This window comes from Dreissena polymorpha, chromosome 15 (assembly GCF_020536995.1).
Source record: "Dreissena polymorpha isolate Duluth1 chromosome 15, UMN_Dpol_1.0, whole genome shotgun sequence".
Lineage (NCBI taxonomy): Eukaryota > Metazoa > Mollusca > Bivalvia > Myida > Dreissenidae > Dreissena > Dreissena polymorpha.
In genome coordinates, this window is record NC_068369.1 from 35,185,684 (window position 1) to 35,203,785 (window position 18,102).

At 38.3% G+C, this 18,102-nt stretch overlaps 1 protein-coding gene across 3 annotated transcripts; it reads right to left on the minus strand.

Annotated features, from left to right (window-relative positions):
* Positions 1–6,414: 6,414 nt before the first annotated feature.
* LOC127861190 (glutathionyl-hydroquinone reductase YqjG-like) lies at positions 6,415–17,470 on the minus strand. 3 transcript variants are annotated; one of them, XM_052399593.1, is made up of 9 exons: positions 17,282–17,470; positions 16,149–16,251; positions 14,614–14,795; positions 14,140–14,212; positions 12,043–12,241; positions 9,704–9,797; positions 9,257–9,373; positions 8,293–8,409; positions 6,415–7,675 (listed from the first exon to the last, which is right to left on the minus strand). In XM_052399593.1, the coding sequence occupies exons 2-9, from the start codon at positions 16,219–16,221 to the stop codon at positions 7,583–7,585; spliced, it is 948 nt and encodes a 315-aa protein (XP_052255553.1). In that variant the 5' UTR covers positions 16,222–16,251; positions 17,282–17,470; the 3' UTR covers positions 6,415–7,582. The 3 variants fall into 3 exon arrangements, with proteins under 3 accessions (XP_052255553.1, XP_052255554.1, XP_052255555.1); XM_052399594.1 differs by lacking the exon at positions 16,149–16,251; XM_052399595.1 differs by lacking the exon at positions 17,282–17,470 and having other exon boundaries at positions 15,916–16,251.
* Positions 17,471–18,102: the final 632 nt, after the last annotated feature.

Sequence of the window (18,102 nt, forward strand, 5' to 3'; positions counted from 1 at the left end):
AAAGAGTAATCATTTATGCCAAAACTGTTCTGCTGTCCAGAAGCAATGATGTCATACACAAGCTTTACAACATTTATAGTATTAGTTACTTAACAATCTAAAATGAATGTCCATTCTAAGTTTGCTGTCGTATTCTTCCCTCAAATCATACATGTTTCTTGCATAATTGAATGTTCATGTCCATGGATCACAATGTATATAGAAACATACATTATTTTGAATTATCTTTCACAGTTATATATTTAATATTAGGTTAATTTTGGGATACACTTAAGCAAATATGAACATTTGTCTCAAAATGAATCATCCTCTGAAGCCCCCGATGGGATTCAAACCCATACCTCTTTCCTCTGGAGAGGAAAGTATTCTATCTTAAATCACAAGGGCATGTAAGAGGAAAACTAGCAATTTCAAAGGGATGTTTTCACAGATTAGACATGTATTGAAGTTTGTTATTAAATACTTTAAATTGATAAGTAAACATTTGAACAAAATACCTCAATAAAAAAAAACAATAAAAAAAAATAAAAAATAAAATAAAAAAAGAAGTCTTCCTTAACTGGGCTCGATCCACTGACCCTTGGAGTAAGAGTGCGTTTCACTAAGCTGTGTACGCAAATAATTTCCGTAAATATTTGCGTACGCAAAACTTGTTCTCAAAAACGCGTTTCACTAAACAGCGTAAATTAACGCAGTGCGTAAATTATGTCGTAAATTTACGCCATGTATGTACTTCGCGTAAATCAGAAAAATTGGCGTAACCTCCCGATGTAAAGAGGCTGAGTAACCTGCGTATTAGGGAAAGCGTACCCTGCCGTCGTATTAGCATTGTGTGTTGTTGATGTTGTACTGAGAATCTTAATTCTCATTTGAATTTATTTCAGCTAATATGTATACATCTGGCTTCGATTTTGTGAGGGCTATACTGTAGCTTGATGATCACAATGTGATATCGTAATTCTCACAAAAATCTATTCCAGATATTTTGTAGTGGTATTCAGTATATGAACCATACATTACTATTCATCATGTTTAATTGTAAGTTGAATCTACTCCAGCTTATATGTAGATGTCTGGTTTCAATTATGTGAGGGCTATACTGTAGCCTAATGTTCACAATGTGATATCGTAATTCTCACACAAATCTATCCAGACATTTGATAGTGTTGTTCTGGGTTAGAATGTGTGTGTGTGTTGTTCAGATTTGATTACCAGGTCCCACGCCCCTTCACAGAGTCATTTTAGCTGGACCTTTCTGGGTTATAATTAGACAAGATACAGGTTATATTAGTCTTCGACTGATTTGTCCCTAATTTTCTACATGTATATTTATCCTGATTACCTATTTACCGGGGTTGTAGTTAGTCGAGATGTGTGCAGATAGTTTGAGTTTTATTTAGTACGTAATTGGAGATCAAGTGGCACGGGCACGCGGTTTATTATCACGCTTTGCAAGGTACAGGTTTTGTCTATATACGTATTTTTGATATTCCGTTATGTTAAGGGAGGTAATTTATTCAAGTAAACGCGAGATTTTTTATAATGCTTTTTTATATCGCTTATTTTAATGCTTTAATGTGGATATGCAGCTAGTTTTAAATTGAATTCCACCAGAAAAAAACTTCGGAGAAATAAATATTGAGATCTTATTGTAGGAAAATATGTACGAAGTACATTCGTCACAAGCGCCGAGAATCGGCTCGGGGCGCTAATTTGTCTTTGCTACATGTTATGAAATTCGTCTTCAATGTATGATTTGTTTTGCCTATTTTGTGTTATTGTAACATATTATATCAATATATTACAATTTAACAAATCGTATGATCTCGCTTTACAGTAGATATTGTTGCAGACGATTACTTTCTTACGCGTCCGCGCGCACCTGACAGGCTAAACAACACTTACTCGCAGCGTAAATTTTGCGCACATTTTAGTGAAACGCCGTACGCATTAATTTAAGCTCGGCGTAAATTCTGTGCGTAAACCTAAAGTTGCGTAAATATACGCTATGTTAGTGAAACGCACTCATATACAAAGTGCTCCCATATAGTCAGTGAGTTATTTTATACTTTATATAAGCAATCCTTGTAATGTCACAAAATCTAACTATAACATAAGAACTCCCCAAATTATTCTTTTCATTATAGACTCTATGCTATATTGATAAATGCAAACATTGGATCTAAAAAGCTGCAATAAAAAAACAAGAATAAAATGAAATAAAAATATAAAAGTAACCCTCAAATGGGCTCGAACCATTGACCCCATGGAGTAAAAGTCTACCGTTTAGACCACTCGGCCACCCATGCTCATACAATGAGTGATGTGTTTCATACTTTATCAAGTTTAGGTAAGCAATCCTCGTATCTCACAAAATATAACGAAAACAGTCGATTTAATTTTTAAATTTACTCGATGTCAATACTATAAGTAGTGGTAATTCACAGATCTACATTAAATTATTACTTAAAGAATGTTATCATGAAAAAGACGAGCTAAAAACACACATTTTAATTTTTCCTCTTTACGAGGGGCCGCCCATCTTGTTTTTTAAAGTAGTTCCAAATCCAATATGACGGCCGCCTACGTACATCAGAGAGACGGTGTGGTGTAGCCCACTGTCCGAAGCGTTCAGATTGCAGATTCTGATTGCTCTTCATCGTGTGCTAAAGTTAAAGCTTTCTGAATGTACCGTTCGCCTGCACGAACACTTAAGCGTGTTTTCGGATTTTGACATTCTATGAGGAAAACACGTACAATTACTGTGTAACACATTGACTAAATGTACTCTTATATTTTTCATTTAATTTAAGTTAAAAAATATACATGTACCTAACATAGTATGAGGAATGCGAATAAAACTCAAGAAATGTGAGCCAAGGGACACCGATAAAATAGTTTCAAATATGTTCAATATGTCCAAAAACCAAACGGAAGATGTACACAATCTCGAAGTTTACTAATGCAACAATTTTTTACTTTTCTTCATATCTGGACGGAAATATGTATGCACGTGCACGTGTCGATAGAGCCTGGATAGGGGGCCATAATATCGCTAGCAAGCTATGCAAAGTTGGGCATCAACGGTGTCATGTATTATTTTATTTACTGTTATACTATAAGTTTTCAAACACGTTTTGTGTGTATTGATTATTTAAATTGAAGCGGTCCAAATACGAAACGTTCTAAAGATAAAATCTGTTTCCAGATGAATTTGACCTTACACAATTTGTTTCAAAACGGTTGAAAACAAAAATTATTTGATTAAAACAGCAAGACTACATCGGTTTTATTTTGTTGTATACAATAAACGAGTTTTGCTTTGAATTGGATCAGCACTTCGTTTAAAACACTCCTCGAATATAAGATTATAATCAGAAATGCAAACGACACAAAATAAAACAGTATTTTAATCGCACAAAATGATTTTATTATTCCAATAAACGAGCAAAACGAGAAATTATTAAAATGCCTGTAAAATGTCAGAATTAAAAAAGGTCCGAAAACTTTGAAGCTGTGTTTGATTATAAAAGTATGGCAGCCATTTTTTACCAAAAGAGAAACAACTCTTACATGCGTTCAAAGACCGACAAAACAAGTCTATTAATTCACCAACTCGATACCGGTACAGTTTATATCCCCGTCGGATTGGCCTACGACAACATCATTCACATTTTTGTATACGCTGGTAGTCGTTGTAAGAATAACCATTAGTAGTTTTTTCTCGTACATATATCCAAATCCATCAACAATAACGCCGAGCGTACTGTTATATGTGCTGAATAAGTGTATGCGGCATTCCCACTGTGTCCGTAGTGTTTCCCTTCGTTTATATGGCGACAAACGGAGACGTCACTGAGTCCAAGCTACTTTATTGGCGTGTCGTATGTGACATATATGGTCGTAGTGCAGTCGCGGGGCAAGCACCTTGGTTTTAGTTATTAACTGAAACCAAGGTGCTTTTCCCGCGACTGCACTACGACCATACAGCGCAATATTTTTGAGATAGAGAAAGCGAGAGAGAAAGTAAGATGAGAAGAGTTTCACTTGTATAATCAAAGCGCTGAAGGCACTGAAGTTATTCGCTTTTGCACACACCTAGACGCAACTTAGTTTTCAAAACTATGTTATAGCTTTTTATATCGCAAGTTTGAAAGGAACACACCCCATTCAAATTTATAAAACGTGTGTCTTAAAGCACAGGTCTAGATATGTGTGCACTGTTTATCCTCATATTTATCTTATAGAGATAACTTTGACAAAATAACAACAATACGTCTCCTTTTTCGCAATTGGTTGCTGCCCTGGCAACCATCTTCAGAATTTTGGTTGCCTTGCTAAAGAATAACAAGCCTAGAATCATGTACATGTTGTGTTTTATGTTTCTTATACTTTATAATTTTCTTTAAATTATTTAGCAACAATTTTGCCGACATGACAGATATTCATCATGCCTTTTTGTGAGCCGTAATTGAATCATGTCCTAGGCCTAATTGATCCACAGTCGCCAATTTGTATTCTATGTTTAATTGGATTGAGTTGTTTCAAGCTTTGAAAAAGCTAGTAGCCCTGCTGTTTAGCCCAACTGTAACCAACTTTGGAAATTGAGTTTCATGGGCTTTAATCTACTGACCCCAGGCTAACAGGCAACCACTAAAGCTGTATGTAATTCATGATGTAAGATCTTACAGTGTATTGAACTCAATCAATTTGCAAGTCTGAAGACATTGAAGGGACCTTTGCACGTTTTGATAAATTGTCAAAATTACACGATTTAATAATTTGGAGATTTTTGTTGTTGCCGTTATATGTTTCCATACAACGAGGATTGCTTATATAAAGTATAAAATACATCTCTCATTGTATGAGCAAGAATGGCCGAGTGGTCTAAACGATAGACTTTTATTCCAGGGGTCAGTGATTCGAGCCCAGTTGAGGGTAACTTTTTTGTTTCTTTAATTTTATTCGTTCTTTTTTAAGGAGCTTTTAAGATCCAATTTTTAGATTTATAAATATTAAGCATTTAATGACAAACTGTGAAATCGTCCCCTTTAGATGTTGACTTAAAATTGCCACAAGGAAAAAATTTAGAACTCATTGGTTGTTAATTTGATTAAACGTGATTTTGTTTATTTGCTTTGTCAGCGAGGTTTTAAAGTTATTTTTTTTTTTTCAAACCATTAATAGAAAAGATAATTTAAGCTTCATTTTGGGAAAACAGAGCTTAATGCATATGCATTAATTGTCATCCCAGTACCAGAGACTCTCTTTAAACGAAAAACACCATAACACCAGAAAGTGTCGTCCTTGATAAGCTTGTGCGCATTGCAAAGGCTTATCAGTGTGTACAGGATACCACTTATTTGACATGCATTAAGCTTCGTTTTCCCTGAACGCAGCCAATATGTACATATTTCAATGACAAACTGGCCAATGTCGTCGCATAAGCTGTTAAACACTATTGATTACATACACATGCTCACTGTCTGCAGTGTACCAGTGGTGAAGTATAAACAGGCTAATCAGTGTGCACAGGCCGTTGTGGTGGTTATCATTCTTAGCGTAGTTAGACCGACCTTTAAAACCTGCTTTTAACCTTAGTTGTTCGCAATTGACCAACTAAAATTACATATATTACTAAAATAAAATAAAATAAGAGTCAGATTAAGAAAGTTAGCGGAAAGGGTGAGAGGAGGCCTCATTATAATATAGACAAGTCAAGAGGTATGACGTTTGAGTTGGAAGGAGAGATGAGGGAGAGGGTAGGGGTGCGCCACTGCAAAATGATTGAGTGCGAATGGGAGATAATTTGAGCCCGGGTGAGTAACGGACAGAAAGATCTATTTCTTAGGAAAGAATTTAAAAATTAAAACGCGAAAAAGGGGAATTGCGGTGAATTAAAAGTAATAGGAAATGCAGAGTGATTAGAGGACAAGCGAGAATGTTAGTATACATAATCGGTGTACCACGACCAGCACCCGATAATGCGGGGCTCAACGAGCCCGGGTCACCCCGTCCGACGATGGACAGGGTGCACGAAATATCTATGCTATGCAGCACAGACAGTTAAGTAACACGCCGTATTTTAAAATGCTTATATACTAATTCAATATAATCATGTCGAGTGGCGATAGAATACGATAATGTTGATTGAAAATAATTCGGATTTAATGTATTATGTTTTCGTGCAATTCAAAGCTGTAGAAAATGTATTTCTTCTGTATTATTTCTATATTATTGTAACTGAATATTTGCAATTAATATGTGATTAAATATAATATATAATAAAAGTGGTTGCAAAATATAACAAAGCGCACTTCCTTTACTAAACATAACGCCTTATATGCTATATTTTTCCTTATCAACTGTAACAATAGCTTGACGGTAGTACACGGAAAGGTGTGAACAAAGCGGTTGGGGAATACAAATGTATTTCAAAAATATACACTGTCATAACGTTTTAAATGTTTACTTGATATTTTTCTGCATTATGCAAAATAATATAAAATAAAGTTCAAACACATTGTATTATTGTACAAATTTAAGCAAGTTTGTGTTTGCAAGTATTTCTAAAAAAAATCCCCAGTTCGTCTCTCGTACCTCTTTTAGAGTGGTTGTGTACATATACATGTATACCGGTGTATAATATGTGTGTACTGCTTTACTTAGTTTTATATACAAAAGTGAGACGTTAATAAATTAGTCTGTCTGTCTGTCTTTATGTCTGTTAACCTAACAAGTCAATCAATCGTAACGAATAATGTAATCCCGATCATCAGGAAACTGACACTTGCAAAACAAATAGAAGACTTTATGAGAATCATTTCAATAGGTTCTTTATCTCCGTTCAAACTGCAGGGGTCTAGGGCAGCTCTACTCTCAAAGGCTGCAATGGCGTCGATTTGTTATACCTATTTTTCTACTGATCCACCCATATGCTCTTTCAACGACTTATTGTAAAACACCTGTTATGTTGTTTTAAATCTATTAATGTTATACGATGCAATCAATTTATTTAATTAATGTGTATGAACTGACTCTAACTCCTGCTACTAACACTTGGGTTCTACTTAACAGCATAATCATTGTAGTTTTAAGGTTTTCTATAAGTGTACCTCGCTCTGTGGAAACAAGGCATAATGCATGTGTGTAAAGTGTCGTGTCAGATTCGCCTTTGAAGTCCACACAGGCTAATCGCGAACGACACTTTCCGCTTTTATAGTATATTTCGTTTAAGGGAAGTCTCTGCTCGGCGGAAACCCCTTAAATGTGTGTGCATTGCACAGGCTAGTCTTCGATGACACTTTACGCAGATGAATTTAGCCCAGTTTTCCCCATGCGCGGTTGAATGATCAAATCAAGCATAGACGAAGTCAACACCATGACAACAACATACTGAGTAAACTAAAAATGTTTTGCACGGTATTCATTTAAAAATCATAAAAAAGCATAAGCCATAAAAATAGCAATCGAACGTGAACGTCTGTTTTGCACAGACTGCTTTAACATTGGTCCATATGAAATCACGTGATATTGTCCGTAATGGCACGCATGCGACTCTGGATCACAAAGTTCTGCGAAGTCATGCGAAAGTCTCGCGCTGGTGTGGCTCCATGAAATCAAGATCCGGTCCTATGGAGGTGATGGCGAACTGTTCGATGCTTTGATGAGACTCCTGAAAAGACAAAGTAGACACACGATAACAAGAGAGCATTCAAACGTGAACCGGGAGGCTCTAGATGCGGCTGACGTAGTTACTTAAAAAAACGTCACAGTTTACAGCCGAATTTCAATGTATAGGACATTTTGACGCCGGGAGTTACTGCCTAAAGGAGAAACCAAAACAAATTCCAAAATATGACCCGCGCTATGGAAAAACCGGAATTAATGCATTGCCGTCCGCAAAGGCTATACAGGAACGACAGTTTCAGCCTTGACTGGATTTTCGTTTAGAAAAGATTTCATTTCAACAAAAATATCTATAAAAGTGGAATTTATCGTCCCTGATTAGTCGGTCTTTACTGTGCAGGCTAATTACAGACGATAGTTTACGCCTTTGCATTTAGCCCTATGTTCCCAGAGCAAGTGTGTGACGTCAGAAGTACTAAGATCAATAACTGATCAATGATCGTCAGAATCTACCATGCGGTTGCTTAATGCTTAATGTACGCATTATATATATGAACGAATATGCCGGCTCCAGTTTACAAAGGCTAATCCGGAGACAATGTACACAACATACGTCCGACACTGTTTCCATACGACACTTGTGTATAAAAGTTCGTGGCTCACGTGATAGCCCCTGCGGATATGTTCCTTGTTAACGGTGTCAGCCACCCCTGGTGTTTGGTATATGTCACGTGTATACGCCCAGAGGTTTGGGTACTCCTTCAACATCTTCTTATTACACTGAAAACAACAAATACACATAGGTATTATAAAGGCAGTGCAGTTATTTGACTGGTTCAGTGCACAGCTCGATAACGATGAATACCCTGAGTGAGTTGACTGGTTCAGAGCACAGTTCGATAGCGATGTATACACTGATTGATTCGAATGGTTCAGTGCACATGTCGATAACTATGAATACCCTGAGTAATTTAACTGTTTTATTGCACAGCTTGATAGCGATGAGTACCCTGATTGGAATGGTTTAGATCACAGTTCGATAGCGATGAGTACCCTGAGGGATTTGACTGGTTTATAGCACAGCTCGATAGCGATGGGTACCCTGAGTGATTTAACTTGTTCAGAGCACAGCTCGATAGCGATGAGAACCATGAGTGATTTGACTGGTTCAGAGCACAGCTTGATAGCGATGAGTACCATGAGTGATTTGACTGGTTCAGAGCACAGCTCAATATCAATGAATACTTTGAGGCTTCGGTCTTGTTAAGAATGCTGTATGTTGGATATGAGTTGTGGCCTGACATATAAGTATAGGAAATTGATGCCAAAACACAGCAAAGTATTAATCTTTAGTAATACAATCACTATATTGTTATCGGAGTAAACTTAACGCTGCTATGTAAATATTTTACCAACACGCATCCATTAAAAGCATGTAAATATTACTGAAGCGAGTGGTTCTCACTATCATTTATTCATTTTATCATTTCTGAATGCAGATTATCAGGAAAGTATCTATCCCATATATTGCACCTCTGATAAAATTCCATGTTATTCATTATTTGCCTAGTTGTTTTCTGTAAAATATAATATCAGAGGGGAATCACACATAACAGTATGCGCTTACCTTGAAGTGTCCGTGGTAAACCCAGTCGAAGCGGACCAGTGTCGGGAAAAGCCGTATGTCTGCCTCTGTCATCTTTGATCCCGCGAGGAATCGACTTCCGGCAAGAATACTCTCCGCCTGGATGCACATCACAAACAAGAGACCCCAATAAATGTTCATACAACCGATTTTTGAATAATTACAAATAAAGGCAAGGGTCTACCGATTGCTATTGCCTCTAGATGTCCTGATCACAGCAATAGACTGTATGGTACTTAAATGATATTCGCACCCTCTCACACTAGAGTAATGCCATTTTCCCAGTAGTTTCTGTTCAAATGGTAAGAACCTCCTCGCCCAGGTGAACAATAAATTGTAAAGAGCCTACAAACCTAAAAAGTTTTTTACGGTTTAAACACATCTAGTATCACAATGACCTCTTGCGGTTCTCTGTTCACGTGTATTTACCTTATCTAGATTGTCAAAGAGGGCCATGACTGCTTCATCATATGCCGCCTGCGACTGTGCAAACCCGCTCCTGTACACGCCGTTATTGATGTTCCTAGAAAGTAATAACTACGGGTAACAGTCAAGTCTATGTACACGCCGTTATTGATGTTCCTAGAAATATGTTCCCGCCGTTGTTGATGTTCCTAGAAACGAGCAACTACGGGTATAAGTATAGTATATGTACACGCCGTTATTGATGTTCCTAGAAACCAGCGACTACGGTTATAAGTATATGTACACGCCGTTATTGATGTTCCTAGAAACCAGCAAATACGGTTAAAAGTATATGTACACGGAGTAATTGATGTTCCTAGAAACCAGCAACTACGGGTATAAGTATATGTACACGCCGTTATTGATGTTCCTAGAAACCAGAAACTACGGGTAAAAGTATATGTACACGCCGTTATTGATGTTCCTAGAAACGAGCAACTACGGGCATAAGTATAGTATATGTACACGCAGTGACGCCGTTATTAATGTTCCTAGAAATCAGCAACTACGGGTATAAGTATATGTACACGCCGTTATTGATGTTCCTAGAAACCAGAAACTACGGGTATAAGTATATGTACGCGCCGTGATTGATGTTCCTAGAAACCAGAAACTACGGGTATAAGTATATGTACACGCCGTTATTGATGTTCCTAGAAATCAGCAACTACGGTTAAAAGTATATGTACGCGCCGTTATTGATGTTCCTAGAAACCAGAAACTACCGGTATAAGTATATGTACACAAAGTTATTGATGTTCCTAGAAATCAGCAACTACGGGTATAAGTATATGTACACGCCGTTATTGATGTTCCTAGAAACCAGCAAATACGGGTATAAGTATATGTACACGCCGTTATTGATGTTCCTAGAAACCAGCAAATATGGGTAAAAGTATATGTACACGAAGTTATTGATGTTCCTAGAAACCAGCAACTACGGGTATATGTATATGTACACGCCGTTATTGATGTTCCTAGAAACCAGCAAATACGGGTAAAAGTATATGTACACGAAGTTATTGATGTTCCTAGAAACCAGCAATTACGGATATAAGTATATGTACACGCCGTTATTGATGTTCCTAGAAACCAGAAACTACGGTTATAAGTATATGTACCCGCCGTTATTAATGTTCCTTGAAATCAGCAACTACGGGTATAAGTATATGTACACAAAGTTATTGATGTTCCTAGAAATCAGCAACTACGGTTAAAAGTATATGTACACGCAGTAACGCCGTTATTGATGTTCCTAGAAATCGGCAACTACGGGTATAAGTATATGTACACGCAGTAACGCCGTTATTGATAATCCTAGAAATCAGCAACTACGGTTAAAAGTATATGTGCACGCCGTTATTGATGTTCCTAGAAATCAGAAACTACGGGTATAAGTATATGTACACGGAGTTATTGATGTTCCTAGAAACCAGCAACTACGGGTATAAGTATATGTACACGCCGTTATTGATGTTCCTAGAAATCAGCAACTACGGGTATAAGTATATGTACACGGAGTTATTGATGTTCCTAGAAATCAGCAACTACGGGTATAAGTATATGTACACGCAGTAACGCCGTTATTGATGTTCCTAGAAATCGGCAACTACGGGTATAAGTATATGTACACGCAGTAACGCCGTTATTGATAATCCTAGAAATCAGCAACTACGGTTAAAAGTATATGTACACGCCGTTATTGATGTTCCTAGAAATCAGCAACTACGGGTATAAGTATATGTACACGCCGTTATTGATGTTCCTAGAAATCAGCAACTACGGGTATAAGTATATGTACACGCCGTTATTGATATTCCTAGAAATCAGAGACTACGGGTAAAAGTATAGTCTGTGCCATGGGACCAGAGATAGTTGACTTATGGTGGAAATAATCATGAGGAACACGGTCATCTGATAACACACTTGAAAGTATGTTAAAATTGATATCAGGTCATACTTAACGGTATTAAACGTATTCGATGTGCGTTTTGTCACATAGTTTAGGGTTCCAACCACCAAGCTTATTATAATAATTGTTATCCGAAATATGCACGCCTGCACAATTACCGTATTGCACATTCGAACCATCAAATTTGGTATACAGGGTCTCAGTTTTGAGACCACGGGTTATGGGCTCGATCCCCACTGTGGGAGCGTTCGTTAGATCTCCCAAAAGAAACCAAGTACTGGTTTTTCCCAAATAAAACGATATAGAGAGCGTTTAAATAAAATGCAGGGATTCAAATCGAACACAATAAAAAGGTTTAAAATAAATGTGTTAAATACAATAATGTTATTACGGATATATCCATGCATTCAGCTCCTCGATTTCGCCTTTAAGTTCCTCAGGGTAGAAATCCAATTGCCGCTGCTCTGACGTCCTGCAGAATGCATTGAATTCAGAATTGAGCATTCGGATGATCTCGCTCGACTCGTTGTTCACGATGGTCCGGCGCTGTGTATCCCACAACACTGGAACGGTCCAGGCACCCTCGTAGTCTAGAAGAATAAAGAAGACGATTATGATCATAGTGTAGGAACTTAAGGCAGTGTATTAAGGTCTTTAAAATGCTCATTAAAAATATATACAAGTACATGGATATTATATTTTGATATGGTTATTTTAAACAAGCTGCACAATAATGTCGTTATCATCTGACGAACATGATACTATTGACTAGCAATATTATGGAAACATATGCCTCGCTATGGGAAAACGGGGTTTAATGCACTGCGCACACGTTCATTATGGACGTCACTTTCCGCTTTTATTGTATTTTCGTTAAGAGGGAGTCTCTTCATAGCGACAATAAAGTTCAGACGGAAAGTATCGTCCCTTATCAGCCTTTGCGGACTCTTCATAGCGACAATTAGGTTCAGACGGAAAGTATCGTCCCTTTTAAGCCTTTGCGGACTGTTCATAGCGACAATAAAGTTCAGACGGAAAGTATCGTCCCTTATCAGCCTTTGCGGACTGTTCATAGCGACAATAAAGTTCAGACGGAAAGTATCGTCCCTTTTAAGCCTTTGCGGACTGTTCATAGCGAAAATTAGGTTCAGACGGAAAGTATCGTCCCTTATCAGCCTTTGCGGACTGTTCAGGCTAATCTTGGACGACACGTTGCGCTCATGAATCAAGCCCTTGGACGACACGTTGCGCTCATGGATCAAGCCCTTGGACGACACGTTGCGCTCATGAATCAAGCCCTTAAACGACACGTTGCGCTCATGAATCAAGCCCTTGGACGACACGTTGCGCACATGAATCAAGCCCTTTGACGACACGTTGCGCTCATGAATCAAGCCCTTGGACGACACGTTGCGCTCATGGATCAAGCCCTTGGACGACACGTTGCGCACATGAATCAAGCCCTTAAACGACACGTTGCGCTCATGAATCAAGCCCTTGGACGACACGTTGCGCACATGAATCAAGCCCTTTGACGACACGTTGCGCTCATGGATCAAGCCCTTGGACGACACGTTGCGCACATGAATCAAGCCCTTGGACGACACGTTGCGCACATGAATCAAGCCCTTGGACGACACGTTGCGCTCATGAATCAAGCCATTGGACGACACGTTGCGCACATGAATCAAGCCCTTGGACGACACGTTGCGCACATGAATCAAGCCCTTGGACGACACGTTGCGCACATGAATCAAGCCCTTGGACGACACGTTGCGCTCATGAATCAAGCCCTTGGACGACACGTTGCGCTCATGGATCAAGCCCTTGGACGACACGTTGCGCACATGAATCAAGCCCTTGGACGACACGTTGCGCACATGAATCAAGCCCTTGGACGACACGTTGCGCTCATGAATCAAGCCATTGGACGACACGTTGCGCACATGAATCAAGCCCTTGGACGACACGTTGCGCACATGAATCAAGCCCTTGGACGACACGTTGCGCACATGAATCAAGCCCTTGGACGACACGTTGCGCTCATGAATCAAGCCCTTGGACGACACGTTGCGCTCATGAATCAAGCCCTTGGACGACACGTTGCGCTCATGAATCAAGCCCTTGAACGACACGTTGCCCTCATTGATCAAGCCCTTGGACGACACGTTGCGCACATGGATCAAGCCCTTGGACGACACGTTGCGCTCATGGATCAAGCCCTTGGACGACACGTTGCGCTCATGGATCAAGCCCTTGGACGACACGTTGCGCACATGAATCAAGCCCTTAGACGACACGTTGCGCACATGAATCAAGCCCTTGGACGACACGTTGCGCACATGAATCAAGCCCTTGGACGACACGTTGCGCACATGGATCAAGCCCCGTTTTCAAAGAGCGAGGCTCAATTATTTGGAGCATGTGCAAATAGATTCCACGTTATTAAAAACATGATAACAGTGTATAACAAACGTTTTTTTTTTACCTGGATTTGCCATTTTGTATATTTCGCTCAAAGCTTGGCATCCGTTCACAGTGTCCGGGGTACAGCCGGCTTTCTGGAAGAGCAATTGTTTACAAGCTATTTTCAATTCAATAACTTGCAAATTAACACATACGTCAAATTAAGATTGAAGCTGTCGCTTCAGTTTCGGGACGACAGCAATTAAGCGCGGAACAAGAATTGTACACACCGTCATATACATACCAGGTGGCAAAAATGAACTTTTTTATTATCAAGATACTTCGACAGTCTTCATATAAATTATACCAATGTGCACGAAACATTACGAAAATCGCAATAAAAAGAGACATTTTCCAAAAGCCGTATATATAATCATACATTATTTAATGTATTGATTATTAAATTTATTGAAGTCCGAAAAGTACATAGCACTAGCCCCGGTCTCTCAGGCTAAAGGTAAGAATGAAGACTGCGCATATCAGGTGTCGTACTCACTTCCGGGGAGAACGCCCATCCCTTAGGTTGCGTCCTATGCCAGTCGACAATGTTCACGGAAATGACGTCATCTAGTCCCTTGAGACCCCGCATTATCAGGGTCCTGTGGGCCCAGGGACATCCCAAGGATACGTAAAGGTGGTAGCGACCTGCCTCCGCCAGAAAACCGCTTGAACCGTCCGCTAAACGCCCGACAAACAACAGTGTTTGTTAGAATGTTCTTTATTTCAATGTAAATTTTCCGTGATTTAGTGTTGAAAGAAAATAATGTTGAAGTTGTAGTAGTTTATCTTCTTATGGTAAAGTCAACGGTACGGAGTCATAATAGGAAAATATTAATTCGTTGGATTAATTCGTTTAATTTCACACATCACAACATCAAACCGTCGTTTATATAAATTGCAATATATGAAGTTTCAAAATATAGTCTCTGTTGCTTTGTTATGTCTGTCTTGCATTTGATACAGAAAAAAGTGATGTCATGCCAAAGCAGTGAAGTGATATTCTGGTGAAGAAAAGCGTGTGCTTAGTGTGAAACATAACAACATATGGGTGCACCGCTGTACGTATCAACATTTCTCAGGTCTTACCGCGCAATACGCTGTATAACATAAGGTACTAGTCCCTGGTAGTGTGTCTCACTACTCACGCTGTATAACATAAGGTTCTAGTCCCTGGTAGTGTGTCCCACTACTCACGCTGTATAACATAAGGTTCTAGTCCCTAGTAGTGTGTCCCACTACTCACGCTGTATAACATAAGGTACTAGTCCCTGGTAGTGTGTCCCACTACTCACGCTGTATAACATAAGGTTCTAGTCCCTGGTAGTGTGCCCCACTACTCACGCTGTATAACATAAGGTTCTAGTCCCTGGTAGTGTGTCCCACTACTCCTTTATTTTCAATCTACTATACCCCAACTTCATTTATTAAATGTTTTCTTAATGTTATTGAATAGACTTTACGCGAAATTTGCTTACGCGAGTTTGGAAAATCCCGCAAATATTGCGATGAAAACAATTCTGGTTTATTGAAAAAACGTTTAATCAAACAATATATTGAAGAAATAATTCGTGTACGTTATAAATTGTTGTCGAATAACCCACGGCCGGAAGTTTAGGAGGATTAAATCACGAGTGTTATTCGACAACAAACTATTACGTACACGAATTATTTCGATTCTAACACGGTTTTTAGATTAATACAATGTATCTTATTTTTCTTGTGTACTATTTTATGTGAAGTTCTCTCATATTTGGCACGTGCGGTGTTAGATTTACCTGTATTATCTGAAACATATTACCATAGCCAAAAGCTTTGGTGCATGATACAGGTTATCGTTTTGCTGTACCTGGATATCAATGTTGTTTATTTCAAATGTCCAGCACAATCCGGGTGCCCTAAGTTGGTGTTGCGTGGCAGTGTTGGGGAAACCAAAGTAGCTAAATGGATTCCCGTCCGTGCGGTATGATTAGCACCAACCCAAACTCAGATGCCCCAGTGAACAATAAACAGAATGGACTCATTTGCACTTACCAGTGACCCAGTTTCTGAACGCGGAGTCTTTGCGAACGAATTCGCCCTTTTTGCTTTTTGCCGATTCAGACATTGGGAATCAATACGCGACGCCCAGTAATCTCTAAAATAGTAAAATGAAGGCATAATTGACGGATATTAAAATCTGCAGGGTGTTACGAGTGTGGTGAAATTAAAAATGAAAACTTTGACAAATATGAGTTTTGTAACACACGTTTTAACATACTCCTTTCATTTTTTTATTGGAATCTGCAAACAATACAATGGACACAGGGGGTCAAACACAGAGACACTGGGGCGAAAAATAGGGAAGTGTGAAGCACCTGCTCTGGACAGTGGATACAGGTGGGGGAATAAAAGGGAAAGAATGAAGCATCCTGCTCTGGACAGTGGATACAGGGGGGGAGGGGGTATGAAGCACCTGCTCTGGACAGTGGATACAGGGGGGGGGGGATATGAAGCACCTGCTCTGGACAGTTGGACAGTGGATACGGGGGGGGGGGGGAGGGTATGAAGCATCCTGCTCTTAATATTTTCCAAGGACTCGCATGAATTCAAATGTTTATTTTTTAACAATACATGTATGCGTTGTGTCATTATTCACCGTAACATTAAATAACCGCGTTCTTCATTGTCGGTTATTCATAACTAGCCACGTTTATGCAACGAACAGTTAAATACCTTAAGAACCAAGCGAAGTTACTATCTTACCAATCGGGTTTTTAGTAGTATTTTTTAAATTGTTTTGATAACATAAAACATTGGATATCTTGAAACTAATGTTAATATGTAAATTTCTTACAATAATAAAAACGGATACTAAAAAAATATTTTTTTTGTATTATCCTAATGAAGGCGTAAGCCGAAACGTTGATAAAAAAGGAAAGAAAAATAATTATGTGTTTTTGTTGATTTTATCATACTAAAAAAACGAATACTCTCATTTACGAATGCATGTATAAGTTTGCGTGCAATACAAATTGACATATTTTTGTATGTTTATTAAAAAAAGTCAACAACGTAACATGTGCTAAATTTGATAACCAAAAATGCATTAATTTCATCTGATGCAACACCAAACAAAACGAACAACCAAAACACTACATAAACTTCAATCCAATACTAATACGTACCCTGGAATAAAGAAACTCTGCTTATCTGAAGTCTGCTTACAGTATTAGTAGAGTCAGGTATTACCGTAAATTATATGTTATAATATTAAAGTTCCCATTTGTTCACTAAAAAACATGTGACTCGTTTTATATTTTAACTCATAATACAAACTTGGAGTATGTGATTATCACAAATTTTTATTAAACGGGGCATAAACATTGACATGTTTATGAAAAAAACAGTACACGAGTTCAACATCTAGAACGCTACGTGTAACTGTGTGTATATATACATGTGTATATGCAAAAGTACACGTAGGTATTAATGTATAAATTATAACTGCGACAATTAATGGTTGCTAGTTAACTTAACCATTAACCATTTTGGATACGTATTTTTACGCATTTGAAGTCCCTAAGAAAATTAAATTTAATTAAATACCTTTCTTCTTAGATTCAAGTTTTAAAGGTATATTCCAAACGTGTGTGTATGCAAAATAATACGTAGGTATTTATGTATTAATTATACTGCGACAATTAATGGCTGCTAGTTAAGTTGACCCTTAGCCCTTAGATACGTATTTTTACGCATTTGAAGTCCCTAAGAAAGGTAAATTTTATTAAATACCTTTCTGAATAGATTAAAGTTTAAAAGGTTTATTTTAAACCCGTAGATACTGTTGAACAGCAACCAGCATTAAAGGGGCCTTTTCACAGATTTTGGCATTTTTTAACTTATTCATTAAATGCTTTATATCGATAAATGTAAACATTGGATCGTAAAAGCTCCAGTAAAAAATCAAGAATAAAATTAAAAAAAGGAAAAGAACATTGCCCGGACC